Raw genomic sequence first — 20082 nt, forward strand, 5'->3', positions numbered from 1 at the left:
TATATATAAGCTAGCACTTTTAACTGTACCATCCAGAGCCCACAGCCTCATACCCAACCATGGGAAGTCTAATATGCCAAAGAGTTCCTGGTGCTCTGCCACTGGGGCTGCTATTTCCAAAGAGCCTTGACAGTTAGATGCGCGGCTTCTATTTATTATTCATGAAATTTAGGTGCCCAAGTCATTCAAAAATCTTTCAAAACTTGTGATAGCAAATGCATAATAAGTTATACTGTGTGGGTATTTTAAGACCAAAGTGTTAGCTTCATTCTTAGTCTGGGTCATGGGATCCTCGCACAATCCATAATCACACAACAAAGATTTACAGACTGAGCCATTTTTCTGTAATACTTTAAGTGAGAATTGACCGACTGTGTTAGGGTCTGATTTGGCTTCTACTGAAGCCAATGGCTTAACCCCATTGACTTCAAGCATTAGAGGTACAGATCCTGACTGCATTAATGAATTTCCACATCTCTCCAAGTACTACACAGACATATATATATGCAAAGAAAACCTAAATTAAGATCTATAGGTAGACAACACAATGCTGTAGGTTTCAAATCCTCCTGTTAAATTATTTGCATATTGTAATACACAGTGTTTGCTGATCAGTGCATTATAAATTAACAATCAAGACTCATAGTAGAGATGATATCTTTTATTAAACCAAAAAGATTTTTGCAAAAAATATTGGACACAAACTTGGGTAATATCTATAAATCAGCAGGTCCTGATGATCTCCACCTCAGAGTACTGAGGGAATTAGCAGAGGTCATTGCGGGACCCCTGGCACAGCTGTATGAGCACTTACGGTGCTCTGGTGTGATGCCAGAGGACTGGAAAAAGGCCAATGTGGTTCCCATTTTCAAAAAAGGGAGGAAGGAAGACCCAGAAAATTATAAGCCAGTCAATCTTACCTCAATCCTGGGTAAGCTTTTTGAGAGAATTATCTTGGCGCATGTCCATGAGGGGCCAGCAGGGGAGATTATGCTTAGGGGCAACCAATACGGGTTCATTAGCGGCAGGTCCTGTCAGACCAACCTGGTGGCCTTCTACGACCAGGTCACCAAATCCTTAGACACAGGGGTAGCAGTGGACATAGTCTTCCTGGACTTTAGGAAGGCCTTCAACACTGTCTCTCACCACATTCTCATTAAAAAATTAGGCGACTGTGGCGTCGACACCTACACAGTTAAATGGGTCGCTAACTGGCTGGAGGGCCACACCCAGAGAGCGGTGGTGGACGGGTCATGTTCGACCTGGAGGGATGTGGGCAGTGGGGTTCCCCAGGGCTCGGTCCTCGGGCCCGCACTGTTTAATATCTTCATCAGCAACTTGGACAAGGGGGTAAAAAGCATCCTGTTCAAATTCGCAGACGACACTAAGATGTGGGGGGAAGTGGGCACACTAGAAGGGAGGAATAGGTTGCAATCAGACCTAGACAGGTTACAGGGGTGGGCAGATGAGAACACAATGGGTTGCAACACTGACAAGTGCAAAGTGCTGCACCTGGGAAGGAAGAACCAGCAGCACACCTACAGGCTGGGGAGCTCCCTTCTCATCAGTGCAGAGGCAGAAAAGGATCCTGGAGTCATTATTGATGCCAAGATGAACATGGGCCGGCAGTGTGGGGACACAGTCAGGAAGGCCAACCGCACCTTGTCATGCATCCACAGATGCATCTCGAGCAGGTCCAGGGAGGTGATCCTCCCCTTCTACGTAGCACTGGTCAGGCCATAGCTGGAGTACTGCGTCCAGTTCTGGGCGCCGCACTTCAGGAGGGATGTGGACAGCATGGAGAGGGTCCAGAGGAGGCCACTCGCATGATCAGGGGGCAGCAGGGCAGGCCCTACGAGGAGAGGTTACGGGACCTGAACTTATTCAGCCTCCACAAGAGAAGGCTGAGGGAGGACCTAGTGGCTGTTTACAAACTGGTCAGGGGGAACCAGCAGGCACTGGGGGAGTCCCTGTTCTCCCGAGCACTACCAGGAGTGACAAGAAATAATGGTCACAAGCTGGCAGAGGGTAGAGTTAGGCTGGATATCAGGAGACGTTATTTCACTGTCAGGGTGACTGACAGTGGAACCAACTTCCAAGAGAAGTGATGCTGGCTCCTACCCTTGGGGTCTTTAAGAGGAGGTTAGATGAACACCTTGCCAGGGTCGTTTGACCCCAGTACTCTTTTCTGCCATGGCAGGGGGTCGGACTAGATGATCTGCTCAGGTCCCTTTCGACCCTACCAACTATGAAACTATACTTACTGACCTGACTATTGCAGTGACAATCCAGGAGGTCATTGCCTATGTAAGCCTGCAGGACTGTGTCTCTCTGCTCTCCAGGATGAGATGTTGTCAAACGCTAAAAGAGAGGGAAGGAGAAATCAAGAACTGGCATAAAGTAGCACTAATGTGAATCGCCTTACAAGATTGTAAAGGCCTTGGAATAACTTTGTGAACAGCAAATTCTCCTCTTTCAGAGAATGAATCCAGTCTTTGCAGTCTACTGTCAGAGCTGTGGACCCAGTTTGGACTTTCCTCTGCCTCTGACAGCGCCATGCATTTGTGCTTTGGCTTGATGTCCCTTTGCTGTTCCTTTCAACTAACCAAAGTAAGTGCAGTTACTATACACTCACCAGTTGCAACAAGACTTCACCCAACCTATCGTGATACTTTTACAACAGTCCCAAAGAAAAAAAGCCTCCAGACAGTCAATAATTGGAGAGATTGTCTGTTCCCAGACAAAGGTTCTAAAAAGAAGGTACGATTGAGTGCTTGAAAAAAATGATGCCTTATCCCAGAGGCACCATTTTCAATGGCAATCTAGATACCCCTCCCAGTTGGCTTTCACCAGACAGAAGGGTTATAGATGCCATTCACAAGTTACAGCCTGCAATCTTCTCAGTCCCTGAAGGACCCAGCAGGTAACAGACTGAAATGCAAGCAAAGGAGCTGCACCCTCTTCACCCTCAGCAGGAAGGAGAGCAAGCCATCTTGCCTACATACCAGACTGTGGCTCTGGCCTTGAAGAAAGGAGGTATGTTTGCTCATCCACAGAGAAGCCTTCACACTTACCCAGCGCAGGGCCTGCAGTAAGAAGGCTTTGAGGCGATCACTCCCAAAGACCAAATCGTTCTTCAACCTCTCATAATCCAATGAGGGCAACAATGGCACTTCCTGCATTTTCCTATGCAGCAGATGAAAAAAGGCACTTTCACTAAAACCATGTCAAATGACTTCTTCAGGCAGAGCTGAAGTTAGGTAACTCAGTGAAACAACCTTGGTTCCACACAACCAATTTCTACATGTCTTTCCTTTAAAATGACATTAAACCCCATGTTTTTAAATGCTTTTCTCATATCTATTACCAATATTTATTTAAAATAGCAGAAGTCAAAGAAACTTTATGAAATTGGGGTTAGCTTTTCACCATTTGTTTGTTTATTGATAACCTTTTGCTTATGTTGGACAGTGATCAACTGGTTATTGTAACAGTCAACGTTACTCCGTGTCACTTCCTGCTCACACATACTAGCACAATGCCAGTGCTGTGCATCTCTGCTCTGCCAGGGAACGCTCCAGTTTTGTAAAGCCGCTTTCATGAATTTATTTTTATTCTGAAGAGTGAAATTTGAGGTTCCACTGATGTCATTTCTATTCGTATCAGATTCCCCAGATATCTCCCTCCCTGCCCTATCCCCTAAATTCTACACCTACCACAAAGTGAGTGCATACATCCAGGACAAAAATACTCAATGGGTGCGTCTACATGAGACACTAAATGCACAGTAGACTAATTCTCCTGCACATTAGCAGATCATGGCGAAAGCCGTGCTAATACACTAATGTGCGGCAGAATTAATCTACTGTGCATCAGTATCACTTAAAAGGTGCGCGCCAGTTACTGCGCATTGAATACTAAACCTGTTATTACAAGTACTAAACTTAATGCGCAGCAACTACGGCACATTAATGAACATGTAGATGCGCCCAATCAGACAAAAAACAAAAACAGACAGGCATATGATTATCATTCCCTCTTATAATTCTAACTTACTAAATCCATTGAAAAACTGAATCTAGGAATGCATAACATTGAGTTTAACTAGGCATTCTTCCTTCTTCCTGCACTTCTGGGAAGCCAACCAATTATGACCACAGAGCTGCAAGTCTGAATGCAGCAACTGTGAAAAACACAGCCACCAAATGAGTGTGAGTGAAATCCTGTGTGGAAAGGCATAGCTATAGAAGTAGAGGCATTTTGGTGAGACTGAAATCTTGACGATCTAGGGTTCAGAACAGCAGGCTGAACCCAACTGCATTCATATGCAACATTTGTGTGTAACAGAATAGGCACAGGGCTCACAGAGGTTAGCAATTCTCAGTAGCAGTTAAGTAACGGACTTAGCTGACAGTGGATATGTCTACATGTGTGCTTTAATGCGCATTAGCCTATCTTAATGTGCATTAAAGCACCACAAAACACTGCTCTTTAGCTAACGCACGTTAAAATAGGCTAATGCACCTTTTTGTAGTACTTCATAATGGAGATACTAAATTTAATCAGCTAATGCACATTAATGAACATGTAGATGCACCCAGTCTCTCTCTCTCTGTATATATTACACACACACGCACGCACAGAACCAAGTTGATGTTAGTTAGAAACACTTACACAGGGACGAGAGATGCTCGCAACATTGTTGATGCCTGGATAAAAATAAGAAGGACGTTAGGTATTAATCCGAATGTGACAGAGGCAGTGCTTATTAGTCAAGTTAACAGTATCCCTTTTCACCAGGGAAAGGAGCTGTGAAGTCTTTCACTACTACCATCCTGATGCCATTTAGAAGCACGACCAAAGCTAGCTGGAGGGTACTGGTTTTACTTCACTGAGAGCTGGCTCAGAACGTCGTTTCCATGCAAAAAGGCCATTTTCAGTATGATTGAGACCAATGCTTCTCTTTGCAGATATAATCTGGAAATTACTCCAAACCTAACCATTTCTAAAAGAACAGTGATGAAAGGGAGCAAAGAAACACAGATCCAGAATCAGCAGGCTATTGTAAGCAGTGATGATTACTATTTCATTAAGCATCAAGCCCCCTTAGGAAGGTGAAAGGCTACTAGGGCGTTTATTAGTGACATAAACATCTTTAATGCATTAAAAACTCCTGTATGGTCAAATGCACACAGACATACATGGACACGCACAGTTTCCAATTGCCTACCATTCCTATTTTGCTGCTCATAAAATGGGATGTATTAGTATGCTTGGTGCCGTAAAGAACTGAGGAAGACCATGCCTGAGCCAAACAATGTACACAAACTGGGCTGCCATGAATAGCAGCTTGTAACAGATCATTTTGCTGGTCCTGCCTCAGATAAGCTATATCAAATCAGTTCATTTCCTTGTTTGCAGTGTTTTATCAGTGAGCAGATATAGCCATTTCTGCATAAATCAGAATTTCTGAATACCAGCAGTATGCTATGTACCTATTTTTATAAGTGACCTTTGCTCATGTTAATTGTGGGTAGGCCCAGGAACAAATACTTTTGGCACAAAAGGTTTTTGTGTCAGGCATTCTGCTGATGTCAACTGGGTGCAATATTCACAGAATATTCAGTGTCTTCTTTTTGTGATGATTACATCTACTCACTTTCAAAAAATCTCTCATTACCACTTACACCTTTAAAATTGGTCTTCTCTTATACCTTAGGCTCTTTCAAGAGAGACTATAAAATCAATGTCTATTGTCTAATTTAAAACCGAGAGATTTAGAAGACAAAGGGCATGAAATACCATAGAGAATATTGAATTTCTCCATCTGACATAGCATTGAACACTTCGATTTCACAATGGTCAGAAGTATCCTTACTAATACGAGGAACATTTCTCTCTGAAACGGGATAAGCCTATAGTGAGTTGCATTAGAAGGTATTCCATATTATGTTTAAGTCAATGAATGACTTGCACACAATAGGAAATTAAAGGTTCTTAGGCCTTCAGATTAACCTATCTTGACAGCAGTTCTCCCATGTTACAGCACTTGCTTTTCGCAGTGGAAAAGTTTTTTGAATGTATCATTACCTTAAACTTATTACTCACTTTCTTTGACATGTGGCTAGCTACCAAAGGTAAGTTTTGTTTTAAGAAACCCTTCCCTTGATCAAAAGCCACCATCTCCTACTTGAGCCTGAAATGAAGTCACAAATTATTTCTACCACCTCAATCAGCTCCACCGCTATCAAGACAGCGGTGACTCTGCAGCTAGGCCTATGTGAAGCAGCTACTATTCGCTTTGGATTTGGATTCGGCCAATTTGGGGGACAGTCATTCGATTCAGTGATTCGAATCACTGTCCCGAATCGATTCGGGAGAATGTGATTCGGACATTTGGCTGCTGCCAAATCTCCAAATTGCCCAGGCCCATCCCCCGCCTGCTCTCCCAGCCCAGCAATGGCTGCCCCACCTGCCTCCCCGCAGTTGGGGAAAAAAAAAGCCCCCACTCACTGGGTGCTGCCAGGCAGGGGGGTGATCCCCACTGCCCCCCACTGTGTGGGGGGCTCTGCATGAGCCCCCCAACCCCACCTGCTGTCCCACCAACCCCAGCTCTGGCCCTTTATGGAAAAAAAAACTGAGAAAAATCCCACACTCGTCAGTTCCTGCCCGGCGGGAGGCGATCCCTGCTGCCCCCCACTGCCCCCTAATGCATGGGGCTCTGCACAAGCCCCTCAAGGCCACTGCAGGAGCCGGTGAGTCCCAGGGTTTTACTGATTTTTTTCTTTTCTTAAAGGGCCGGAGCTGGGGCAGGCAGGGCACCCATGGGTGGGCTGGGGGAGCATGGAGGGGGTCGGGGGGCTCATGCCAGAGCCCCCCATACAGTGTGGGGCAGCAGGGATTGCCCCCCGCTCCCTGCCTGGCAGCACCCAGTGAGTTGGGGCTTTTTATTAAAGCGCTGGAAGCTGGGGCAGGCAGGACAGCCATGGGGGTGCTGGGGGAGCGGGTGGGGGTGGCGAGCCTGCGAGAGCAGGCAAAGGATGAGGCCTGGCAGGGGCCCCCTCCCCTAACCCTATCTACCAGCTCCGAATCTGGCTTCAGCTCCCTGCAGGGACTACCCGAATCATCGAAGCTCTCAGAATCTTTTCCAAAGCTTTGGAGAGCTTCAAATCGATTTGGGCCTTTTATTGGTCCCCTGATTCGATTTGGATTTGGAGATTCGGCCACTGAAGTGGGCCAAATCTCCTCCAAATCGAATCACCGCCTGAAGCTTCACACGGCCCTATAAGCAGCATGTTTAAGAAAGAGAAAATGCAAAATGCAAATCGCAGAAAGAGACTAATGACTGTGGCGGTAAGGGAAATGCTGCAGATCATTACAAGAGAAAGCAGACATAGGTAAAACATCTCCACGTCTTAAGATGAGTTTTTCAGGGAAATCCTCCCTTCCAGTGCTTCTGGGATGTGTAGTAAAGATCACATGTACTGCCAAACTCAAACTAATAGACATGCATGCTAGAAGAAGATGCATGCTTCCATTCAAGGCTTCCTCAGCCTTGTTTCATGGGGATTTTGGGTTGGGGTTGTCTTTTTCCCCCCAGTTTCGAGCAATAGGAAGTCTGGTTGGAAGAACACACAGGCTATGGGAATTCTTACAGTCAGTCTGACACGGTGAGATAAAGTTTACTGAAAGACCTAAAAACTCAGCATTTTTTCTTGGGGCAGATAGGTAAGGACAGCAAAGTACTTGCATAGGACAGGATAACTGGCTAATTTTGAGCGAGTGCCTAGTCCCCAAAGAACCAGGGAGCGGGTGAGGGCAGTTCCTATGTTCGATTGTTGTGGGCAGGACTCTCTTGCCAACTGTGAGATTCTGGCCTCTGCCAGGCCTTGACTGTATTGAGCGGTTGGGTCCACTGGGAGGTGAACTGACTTTTCTGAGGCTTAGCCTTTTACCTGTGTTGTGGGTAGGGATGAAGCATAGCATTTTTTTTAGGCCAGATTCTTGAAGACAATGAAATTACTTTTGGCATGAGACACTACTTGGCATTAGCAAGCCTGGCAGGATCTGTCTCTTAGGGACAGGAGTTGAGCTTAGTGCAGCAGGTTTTTCCTGCTCCCAAAAGATAAATGCATTTTATTTACATTACAGTCCTGGCTCTATCAGCAACCTGATGGGTGACTGTAGACAATTCATTTAATTTCCCAGTGCCTCAGTTTCCTGACCTTTAAAAAAACAATAATGATACTGACCTCTTTGTATAATGCTCTGAGATGGACTGATGGAAACCATTGTACAAGCACTAACTATTTTTTAATATTTTGCCCTGAAATTGGAAAACTGAATGCTCTGGTCTGTTAACCAACGCCCAAGCAGAAGTCAGACAGATTATTTAGTGTCTGGCTATGCCAGAGAATGACTCTGCTAAAGAAATTAAATTAAGAGAAACCAACGTAAAAAAATAATACCAGTAATTTTGCTACGAAGGCCTTTTTACTTTTTTGGATCTCAATTTTTAAATAATTTTATGAGCTCAAAAATGGCAGTAGAACACTGCTACTGAATTATTAAATTTCTGCCAAGGTCCTTTAAAAAAGCAGAAAATACAGTTACAAGAACAGTTATGGTTTATAAGATTACAAGTTCAATGCCCATGATGCTTTCATTTCACCTTTGGACAATCACCTGAGGTGTATTCAGAAATGCAAGGCCGTGCAGAATGGACAGTTGTACAACAACTGCATTCTTAGACCCTACCAAGTATAGACAGTCAAAAAACCCAAGGCTGAATTGATCCAATTTTTGCGCGTTAGTCTAAGCTGTGTAGATTGAACCGATAAGCAAATGAACAGATATTCACTTTTGATTCTGGAAATGCAGCCACCTGCCTGCAGTGGCCCAGGCCAGAAGCCAGGAGGTGCTAGAGCACACTTCCATGCTTGGCTGAAGCAGACAGCTCGAGCCAAAGCTAGCCTGCCCACCCTTTATGTGGGGGTTGGAGGGGAGACACAAGGCATCCTAGGATGCTGGGGGACTATGAGTTAACTTGAATCTGGAGGGGATCTGGGACAGAAATTCAATATAATGGTTTAAACTAAATCAGTTAAATCTCATACTACATCCATCCAGGTTTACCTTAAACTGGTTTGGGCCATTTTGAAAGCAGTTTATATGCACTGAACTTCTGTTGTGTTAGATATGAACTGGTTTCCAATCACTTATACTAGTCTGTGTGTAATTTCTGTCCTTAGTCCAGCTGATTAGGCATGAATAACCTTTCAGTTCATTCACTCTTGGAACAGAATATGCAAGTAAAATGCCACCATTATTTTTCCTAATACTGTGGCCACTTCTACCCACGGAGACACTCTTCACTGAGAAGCTTACAGCTTTCTTCAACAGGGTTTCTATAACCCAAGAATGGAATGTGGAGTAAATCAACCAATGTACCACTAATGCTTCAATTTTAACTTAGTGCTTTGTTCCCAAGCCAGAATACTCTTCCCTCAACTGGGAGCTACCTTGTCCCACAATAACCTGGGAAGGGCACATGCACAGCACAGAGCTGCAGCACATATGCCTGCCAAAGCTAATATATGGTAGGCCCTGGTATGTCAGAACTTCCTTCACATTTCACTGGGCCTTTCTGTTGTCTTGTTTATTTCCATTCGCCCTTTGGGACCTGTCCCAGAAGTTCCAATCTTGGGATATTTGCTCAGTTAAACATCTTTACATAAACCACAAAACCTGCTTCTACAGCAGCCCTGCCCTGCCACTGCATGCTAGCGTCAATAAAAACAGCACGTGGGCCTGAGCTCCACTTGGATCTGCAAAGCAACCTCTCAGTCTCCCTGACAAGGCACATCCCTACTCTGGGTTAACACATGTACTGTGACAACCGTGGGTCACTAGCACAAGGCTATTTCCTCTCTCACCCCATGTGGATGTAGCTGTCCTGAGAACATTTCGTCTTCGGGTAGTTGTAGGTGCATTCAACATGCTGGTTGACTGAGGCCATGGAGATGCCCCCAAAGAACGGGTTTTGAGAGAGGAACGACACAGATTGAGGGCTCAAAGACCCTCAGATAAATCATGTGTGATAGTGATGCTGAGGGTAAGGCAGTCACCCCTTCCCTTCTCAGCAGCAAAACCCTCTTGGTTCCCGGGTCAGGACACTCTCTGCTCCACAGGGGCAAAAGCAGGGGAAAATCTGGCCTTCCCCACTGAATAAAATGTTATTTTTAAGTTCCTAAAAAGCAATCCCTGCTGTCTTTAAATGCAAACTTTCACACTGGGAATACATTTGAAAATGTAAAGCCCTTTTCTTAAAAACTTACCAAAAAGGGCAAGGGAATTGAGCATATGCTTGGAAAAGGTCTAAACTGCTGTCTCTGCTGATGGCAGCACAGACTGCTTTGCTTAAGGAAGTCCACGGAGTTACCCGAGGTGAGACAGCCCATTTTACCTCTAAAATTGCTGATCCTTCACTAGCCCATTTATTCCTCCTCCCTGTTTCTTCCAGTGAAGTAATACTGTCAATCTGTTGACATCTTAGCCATTTCTATGGCAACAGGACAAACAATGTCATCCTGGGCAAAGGATTTTGAATTCATGGCGGATCCAGCAGAAGGGGAAATTAGATGCAGGAGACCCGGGTTTATTTCCAAACAGCTATCATAAACAACTGCAGGAAAGCCAGAGGAAAAAAAAAGTCGGGCCAAGTATTTATAAAAACATTTTCACTCTTTCATTCAAAGACCTTGAGGCACCTTACAGTAAATTAAGCCACATAAAACACCTGTAAGGTTGACAGGTAAATATTACTCTCTCACTTTACTTGCGTAAGTGAGGTGGAGAAGGAAGAGGGTCAGACTATGAGAGCTGCCGTGAGAATTCAGATGTCCTGACGCCAGGATCTGTGCATTAAGGTCCCAGATAATGCCTCCTTCTGCCTTCTGAGCTTACCCAACACACATGGTTCCTCTTGATCTACAATAAGCTGAAATTAAAAGGACGGCTCAGGAGACATTTTAAGACGGGCATGTGCCCCTGATCTTACCTTGTCTGGAACAAGTCCTGATCTATTTTAGCCCTTTGCATAACTGTAGTTTACAGGCTACCAGTCAAATGATGGACTCTGAGTAACATACAGGACGTGAATATTTGTGTGTAATACCCAGGGAGTTCATTTGGAACAAGATGTCCACAGAAACAATATTTTAGGGCCAAACCATTTTTCGGCTCTCCATAAGAAAAAGCATTAGCAGAGACTAAGTACCTTAAATAAGGAAATCAAAAAAAAGTACTAGCCCATGCACAGGTCAGCTTGGCAGGGTCACAGGCCTATGACAAATGCTGCTGCATTAGTTCTTGCCAAAGCCAATCCAGTTGCTGTATTAAGTAGTTCAGTCGCAATGGAAAATAGCTACAGATGGCTGCCTTTCATTCCTCAGAGAAGCGAGGCATGAATGCGAATGGGGTGAATAAAACAAAAAGTTCAGAGGGAAATCAATGTTTGTAAAAGAAAACAGATGCAGTTCATCTGTGAGCCAAACCTAAGGTTGATTTCAGCAAATACTGAAACCCTGCATTCAGCACATTAACTCTTCTACCCCCTTTGATGTACACGCCGGTTATCTGGTCCAACCCAAAGTGGAAAGCCAGATTCTGATCTTGGTTACAGTGGTGAAAGGTAGCAGCGACCACATTCATCTGAAGTCGGGGGGGGGGGGGGGAAGCACCTGAGAGACTAACTCATTCAGCTGCAAAAGTTTTATAGAAGACAGCCAACATCCCAGCATCTGAGGAAGAAGGCTGATTTCTACAGAAGCTCTTGCCTTTCTGAACAAGTTTGTCTCTACGGTGCCACCCCGCCTTGTCTTCTACCAGTTGCAATGGTGAAGGCTTGTGTAAAACATGATGGGAAGTGCTTGGGGTTTATGTAAGTGCAACAGAACTTAGAGTCAAAATAAAAGGTCTCTTAAAAATATAACCAGCAAGACCAAAGTCTGGGTTCATTGGCCACTCTTGCTAGTTCCCAGAAATGTAAATAATAAAGGCCTCAAGTCTGGAACTTGTATTTTATTCATACTGCTTCAGTGCCAACACAAATCTGACTTGCAACCTATAACGGGCCAGATTCTGAGCTTCTGTACATGAACAGAGTTCAGTGAAGCTCAGTGAAGTCACTGGAGCTAAGCCAAACTGCCCCAGCCAAAAGCCTGGCAAGTGTTTTTAGTATCTGATTACAGCTGCCATCCTACCCATTAGGAGGGCAGTGAAGCACCAGGATAAGTTACCTAGAGAGGTGGTGGAGTCTCCTTCATCCTTGGAGGGTTTTAAGGCCCAGCTAGACAAACCCTGGCTGGGATGATGCAGTTGGGGCTGGTCCTGCTTTGAGCAGGGGGTTGAACTAGGTTCATAGATTTAGGGTCGGAAGGGACCTTGTAGATCATTGGGTCTGACCCCCTGCCCTGGGCAGGAGAGAAAAACTGGGCTCAAATGACCCCAGCCATTTGAGTCTGGTTTCTCTCTCCTGCCCAGGGAAGGGGGTTGGACCTGATGATCTACAAGGTGTGACCTCCTGAGGTCCTGGCCAATCTTCGTTGTCTAGGATTGTATGGGTACATTCACTATTTGATCTTAAGCAAAATTCTCTCTTCTCAGATAAAATAGCTCTTCTAAATAATTCCATTATAAATAATATAAGTCTAGGACTGATTGTACCATAGTATGGTATTTCCCCATGATATTACAGCATGATTACACATGAATTTAAGGGCTGTCCACCAGGATATAACATAGAGGACAGGAATAAAGAAATAGGATATTGAATGCTGACACTGAAGAAGGGAGAGAAAAAATCCCACTCCTATATATGCTCAACAGTGTCCTCCACAAGAGAGTTTATGGATGTTTTCTGGATAGCTTTGAGACAATCCATGTATTCTGAAACAATTCTGCATATAATATATATTCAACGCAGGACATCTTCATGGAAAACAAGACTTTGTTGCTCTAAGGTTCGTTCTGTCCCTGCTAAATTCCACAGCTGAAATCAATCCTTGTCACCTCAAAACAGACTCCTGAGAAAGGACAGGAATGTCAGACACCAAGCAAATACCATCTTTAATGATCATTCAAGGTCTCACTTGACATGGATTGCCTAACTGAGATAATATTCTAATACAGGTTGGGCTGGATTCTACTCTGTGGACCAAGAGAGAAGAGTTTCCAAAATACATGAGGAAAAAATGTGATCCAGGGCAGTCAGAGGCCATCTGACTTCGTTTCCTAAAATAAGAGGTTTTCCAAAAGGGCTACGATCTACAGCCTTCACTGTAATTTCAGTGGAGGAATAAGTAAAAGTCACAAGTGATCACTTAGAGGAGAAAAAGTCCAATTTTATTCAAACAGCTGTAATAAGGGCCAGATTAGCACAGAAAAGACACAAATGGGGATGATTTTCTAAACAGAACGCTGACTGACATGTTTAAAAGGAGGTGTTAGTAGCTCTTTAAGGTTTGATTAGGTGTGGGGTTGTTTAGCAGACTAATTTCCTTTGTCTGCAAAGAATGCACTGTCTGTGGGCAATTTCAGATGCTTGTGATGCATTTGTACAGTTGCCAGAATACAAACCTCCATCTGGGTTGCAGAAGGTGCAGCCAGCACTCAGTGTACTATTTTTATGGGTAAATTTTAAAAGAAAATGATCTATTTTTTGAGGCATGAAAGAGTTTGATAATGTCTTTGATGGAGAGTGTGTGCCAGGTCACATTTTGAAGTAAAAATAAATAAATAAATAAATAAAAAAGACACCAGGAGCAATTCCACTGGGAGAAAAGAATGTGTATCGCTCCCCAGCAATCATCTTTACTGCTTACTCACAAGGTGGCTGCTGGGGTCAGTTGGTGTTTGCTCAGTGCTGTGAAAATGCAATGTGTTATATAAGTGTTAAGTATTGAGGCTCACAGATCAAACCACCATTTTCTATGTCTGTATAAAAAAAGATGTGCTTTTTGGAAAGGCTGCACAGAGGCTGCTCCATCATTGGAAAGGCTGCTCCTTCATTGGTGTGCTGTGTGTTAAATGTATTAGGCAGACCTAACTGTGTTAGAAATGGTGTTCTGCCCTTCATGCAAGCATCCCAAAGCCTTCCAGACAACTATATCATAACTCTACTGTTTAACAGTCGGTGACATAGTACCAACCCCAATTTAGCTAATGAAACTGCTACACAGAGAGCAAAAGGTACAGAAATACAGAATGTCACAAGCTGCAGCAGGCAATGTGAAAGATATAAAGATATAGACACTTACATATCCGTCATCACAAGGGCTCATAGAGTAACATCCCTTTATGGGCAGACATTAAAATAAAGAAGATTGAAAAAAAATAAGTTAACAGAAATCACACACAGAGGAAAAAAAACTGTTCAAAACAAAACGAAATCAAAATTAGTTCAAGAATAACAGACCACCGAGTGCAGAGACAGGTGCTAGCACCTTCTCTTCCTGTAAAACTGCACTGAAGGTAAGCATGCAAGACTGTGAGACTTAAACCTAGGTAGGCCTAGATGACATTTGTACACAGCATGTATTTTGCCCTTTCTTGCACTGCAGTGGTGTGCTTGTTTGCATCAGCAGGTTTTCTGGATGCTTTAAAAGTCTTCCTGGTGCATTAAAGTAAAACTTCTGGGACGTAGTTTAGTTTGGTTCACCACAAATCAAAGCGTTGCATCCAAGGATTCGTTATGTGCAAACACAAATCGCACTCAAAGATGTGTAGTGATTAATTAGCAATACTAGTTTAAGCTTAGGGTTGCTAATTAGCAATACTAGGCTTGTTTCAGACACCTGATTTTTCCACAGCTTTTGCATAATTATAACATTGGTTAAGGGCAGGAATTTTCACAGATAGTCATGCCAATACACCTATATCTCTTGCATTGGTATATTGGAGCTGTACTTGTAAAGATACTAATACAGATAAAGCCAGAGATGGCAGTAGGTCCGGTCTTAACCAGGAAATGCCAATTCAGGTAACTGTCCAGGTATCAAGGTCACCTTGACAGGGAGGGGAGTACAAGATGAGTGGCTGCTCTTTAAGGGAGCGATCCTGAAAGTACAAGGGATGTTCATCCCATCTTGGAGGAAAGGTAGCAAAGGGCACAGCAGCCCCCTTGGCTAGGCAGGGAACGCACTGACCTCCTACATCTGAAAAGAGAGGCTCATAAAGGATGGAAGACAGGAATCACCACAAAGGAGGAGTATACTGCACTAGTCCATACCTGTAGGGAGCAAACCAGGAAAGCCAAGGCTGCAACCAAACTCCAACTGGCCACACGTATCAAGGACAATAAAAAGTCCTTTTTCAGATATGTGGGGAGTCAGGAAAAAAACAAGAGTAAGATTGGACCCCTGCTAAACCAGATGGGACATCTGACACCCGACACCCAGGAAAAATGCAACCTGTTTAATGGGTATTTTGCATCGGGTTTTCACCAGCCCAGAAGGACCACCCTGCCTAACGTGATGTGAGATGACCAGGGTGAGGGTGAATTTATATCCAACATTGGTGTAGACCTTGTAAAGGAAGACCCTGAGAGGCTGGAAACCTTCAAGTCAGCTGGTCCTGACAGACTGCACCCCAGAGTACTTAAGGAGCTGATAGGCATCATAGCCCAGCCACTGGCAAAGATATTTGAGCATGCATGGTACTCAGGTGAAGTATCTGAAGATTGGAAGAAGGCCAATGTGGTGCCCATCTTCGAGAAAGGGAGGACAGTAGATCCGGGGAACTACAGGCCTATCAGCATGACCTCAACGCCTGGAAAGATTTTGGAAAAAATTACCAAAGAGACCATTCTTAACAAGCTGGGTGATGGCAACATCCTGAGGGACAGCCAGCACAGCTTTACCATGGGCAGGTCTTGCCTGACCAATTTCAATTCCTTCTATGACCAGATGACATATCACCTGGATACAGGAGAAGAGATTGAGGTCATATATCTGGATTTTAAAAAAGCCTTTTTTAGATCTGGTGTCCCATGATCTCCTTGCAGAAAAAACTGGCCAACTGCAGCCTTGGCTACATCACAGCCTGCTGGCTGGAAAACTGGCTCCGAGGCTGGACCCAGAGTGGTGGTTGACGGAAGTGAATCATCATGGTGCTCTGTGACCAGTGGTGTCCCCCAAGGCTCTGTCCTTGGACCTATTCTCTTTAACGGCTTTATTAACGATGTGACACTGGTGTCAGAGGTGGACTGGTCAAGTTTGCTGATGACACCAAACTTTGAGGTAGGCATCCACACCTGAGGATAGGCTGATGATCCAGGCTGACCTTGATAGGCTTAGAAAGTGGGCGGATAAAAGCCTGATGACATTCAATATGGAAAAATGCAAGGTACTCCACTTTGGGGAAAAAACCCCGCATCACACTTACAGGCTTGGCAGTGCTACGCTCACTAGCACCACGGCCGAAAGGGACTTGGGGGTCATGACTGACCACAAGATGAACATGAGCCACCAATGTGATGTTGCAGCTGGTAAAGCAAGCAAAACTCTGGCTTGCATCCATAGATGCTTCTCTAGCAAATCCCAGAATGTCATCCTCCCGCTGTACTCGGCCTTGGTGAGGCCACAGCCAGAGTGCTGCATCCAATTCTGGCCTCCACAATTCAAGAAGGTTGAGAGAGTCCAGAGGAGAGCCATGCACATGATCAGAGGACAGAACAACAGGCCTTATGATGAGAGGCTGAGAGCCATGGGACTCTTCAGCCTGGAGAAGCACAGGCTCAGGGGGGACCTGGTGGCAGCCTGTAAGTATATAAGGGCTGTGCATCAAGATCTGGGGGAAAGCCTGTTCACCAGAGCACCCAAGGGATGACAAGGTCAAACAGTCACAAGCTCCTCCAAAACCATTTTAGGCTGGACTTTAGGAAAAAACTTCTTTATGTCCGAGCCCCCAATTCCTGGAATAGACTCCCTTTGGAGGTGGTGCAGGCACCTACTCTGGACTCTGGTAAGAAAAGTTTGGATACTTATCTTGCTGGGGTCCTTTGACTTCATCTTCAGTTTGTATGTACTTAAGGGGGCTGGACTCGATGATCTTCAAGGTCCCTTCCAGTCCTAATGTCTATGATATCCTCCAGGCTTGTACTGCTTGGGGATTCTCAACAGCACAGAGTGAAAACTGTGCAAATTAGTAGTGGTGGTTTAAAGCAATTCCCCGCTCCAAGCAGCTCCACAGCTGAGCAGAGGTGAGTTCCTAGAGGTGAGCCGCGGTTTAAGTACATACAAACTGAAGATGAAGTAACTAAATCAGTGGTGATTTACACCTTAATTATTTCCATACAGATTTGGTCGAGGACTCCCATTTCGGATTCAAAGCTCCCTGTTTTGCTTTAACTGAAATAGGTGTTAAGTCTAAAAAGAACATCCATGATCCAAAGTAAAAGTGTCCACAATTTGGCACCCATATAGATTAAGCAAGGATCAATGATTTGGGTCCAGTTTCTGTACAGAGAATACTTTATGCAGATAAGTGACAACCCCCCACTCTCCCCTCCAGGCCAGGTAGCCGCTGCAATCACCAAGCACCTTATTTTGGATGCACACCTTGCTGGGGTTATTTGACCCCAGCAGTCTTTCCTGCCCAGAGCAGGGGGGCTGGACCCGATGCTCTCATGAGGTCCCTTCCAGCCCTAAACTTCGCTTTTTTGGTCCTGTTCCATCCTTTGAGAAGTAAGGGAATTCTTCACCATGACTGGCAGACAGTGTTCCCTGTGTCTTCCTGCAAAATGCCGACACCTATGGTTTTTACTTATTCGTTATTACTATAGGGCAGCGGTTCTCAACCTTGTCAGCCTCAACGCACCTCTCATTAGATTCAAGGCCCCCCTTGGAAAATGTCAGCTTACTTTTCACTCATTTTTTTGAGTGCAGCAAACTACTAGAGCAGGGATCGGCAATGTTTTTGGGCAGAGTGTCAAAAACACCTGCAACCTCGGCATGTAAGGTGTTGGCATGCCAGGGGAGGATGGAGGGGGAGCTGCAAGGGACCCGATCCTTGTTGTGGCAGTGCAGCCCCAGCCCCTTCCCTACCATCCACCTCGAGACACATGTGCACCTGCCACCAGCAACAAGCCAGGCTGTGGCTCTGCGCGCTCTGGTACAGCCACCTTGCAGCCTCCCAGGTGCCTGCCACAGCCGGCTTGGGCTGTAGGTGGGCCCCTGCTGCCAGCCACGGAGCCTGGGCTGCTTGCAGCTGGCAGTGGGAAAGCTGCAAGCAGCTGCATCGGGGTCCATGGTGCCCTGGTCCGGCTTGGTGCCAGCAGCAGATGCATGCATCAAGGAAGACGATAAGGAAGGGGCCTGGGCTGCACTGGATTGGGCCTCGCACGGTTCCCTTGCCGTCCACCCCGAGAAACATGGTCCAAGCAAAATGCCTTTGTGTGCCACACGCTGGCACATGTCCCAGGGGTTGCCTAGCCCTGTACTAGAGCAACTCTGCTGGTGCAAAGATCTCAGAAAACCCACAACAAGCTAGGATGCTTTTAACACTATGAATTCCTATTTGAAATCTCTGGGTCTGGTTTGCAAGTCATGTTTGCACACCTAACATATTGCATGGCATGCCATGGCACTCCTCAAAGGATCTCAAGGCACCCTGATTGAGATCCACCTGTAGTGAAGCACAGCTGTAGTGCTTAAGAGCCCTAGACAAGGGCCAGGATCCCCTTTGCGCTAGGTGCTGTACAAACACAGAACAAGAAGATGGTACTTGCCCCAGCGGTGCTGCAAGACAACAGGAAACAGATGGACACAAACAGAAGAACAATGAGACAACATGGGTCAGCGCTGTCTAAATGTACCAGTGGCTTAACCTCTGTGGCAGTTTTTCTAGGCATCATTACAGAAGAGAGTTTTAAGGAGGGAGTTGAAAGAGGATAAAGGAAGCAATTTTAAGGATGTCTGTAAGGAGGCTCTTTCCAAACATGACGCCTGGGCCAGAACAGGGGGAATAAGACATACGAGCCCAATTTATCTCTTCCCTCCCCAAAATAATAAATTTTATTTAAATGCAAAATATCTCCCACCTGGCCTGCAGCACCAGGAAAGCAGAACTTCTCTTTGTTAAGAAGGGAGGGCAGTTTTCTTCCTGCATTACCTGAGCAATCTAATATCAGCACTTTCTCCTCCATGGAAGTGGAAAAGATCAAAATACCTTCTCTTGGAGTCTCTTTGAGGCAGATATTGGTTGACAAAATGTGTATTTTGACTGTAAAATGACCTGCCCGCAGCATGCTTGATGAGCACATTCTGGATAGCTAAAAATAAGTTAGAGCTCAGCTACTGTGCTTACTAAGATAACTCTACTGCGGATAGCGTTTGACAAAAAAGGGAGCACTTGCTACAGATTAAGACTCTTTACTGATGCCTTAGAAATTAAAGTGTGCTGGAGGCAGGCTTTAGGGGAAGAACACAAGAAAAGAGGGCACTACGCAGCCGGCAAAATGAATAAAACCAAGATGCCACGTCAGCAAGGCCTTAACTGAATTACAGGCCCTTCATAAACTACATAGCCACTTTACACAGATGCAACGTGTGATAAAAAATAAGTACGCACTTTTCTCACTGTACTGTAGAGACCTTGCCAAAAGCAATCCATCACTGGCCAGAGGGATAAGTACAGTGCAAAGAGCATTACAATTTAGTTACTAAATGCAAATAGAAGACAATGGAACAGCAAACATCAATGAAAAATGTAATAAGCTCTTCAGATAAAAAGATTAAGGACTTTAATTTAATTAAATAGAGGACCAATGTATGCAGGCAACCATTTGAACATATGACAATCCCACAGTGATTGAGGCGCACCTACAAGTTTGCTGATAAAAAGTTTTATAAAGGAAGCAATTTATCCTTAGCCCGATACTCAGCAGTTCCATTGGTTTCAAACATTCCCCTTCCCCGCAGCCCCCAGTTTACCTTCTTTATATTAGGATCTTTGTTGGCTTTTAGGGTTTTGTATTTCAGCATTAACATATTTTAGAACGCGATTAGGAAAAAGTGCCAATAC

General features: G+C 44.9%; 1 protein-coding gene across 5 annotated transcripts in view; it reads right to left on the reverse strand.

The window, feature by feature from the left end:
- The window catches only part of ARMC9 (armadillo repeat containing 9), a 114651-nt gene that overhangs the window by 53546 nt on the left and 41023 nt on the right, over positions 1-20082 (reverse strand). For 4 of the 5 annotated variants that reach the window (XM_090056018.1, XM_090056016.1, XM_090056017.1 and 1 more), the window contains exons 10-13: positions 14319-14354; positions 4675-4709; positions 3075-3186; positions 2269-2361 (exon numbers count right to left, since the gene is read on the reverse strand). In XM_090056018.1, the coding sequence (XP_089912144.1) occupies positions 2269-2361; positions 3075-3186; positions 4675-4709; positions 14319-14354 (276 nt within the window). The remainder of the gene's footprint in view (positions 1-2268; positions 2362-3074; positions 3187-4674; positions 4710-14318; positions 14355-20082) is intronic. The other variant, XM_090056019.1, reaches the window with a different exon arrangement.

The sequence above is a fragment of the Crocodylus siamensis genome, chromosome 6 (genome assembly GCF_052110815.1).
Source record: "Crocodylus siamensis isolate JL-2025a chromosome 6, ASM5211081v1, whole genome shotgun sequence".
NCBI lineage: Eukaryota > Metazoa > Chordata > Crocodylia > Crocodylidae > Crocodylus > Crocodylus siamensis.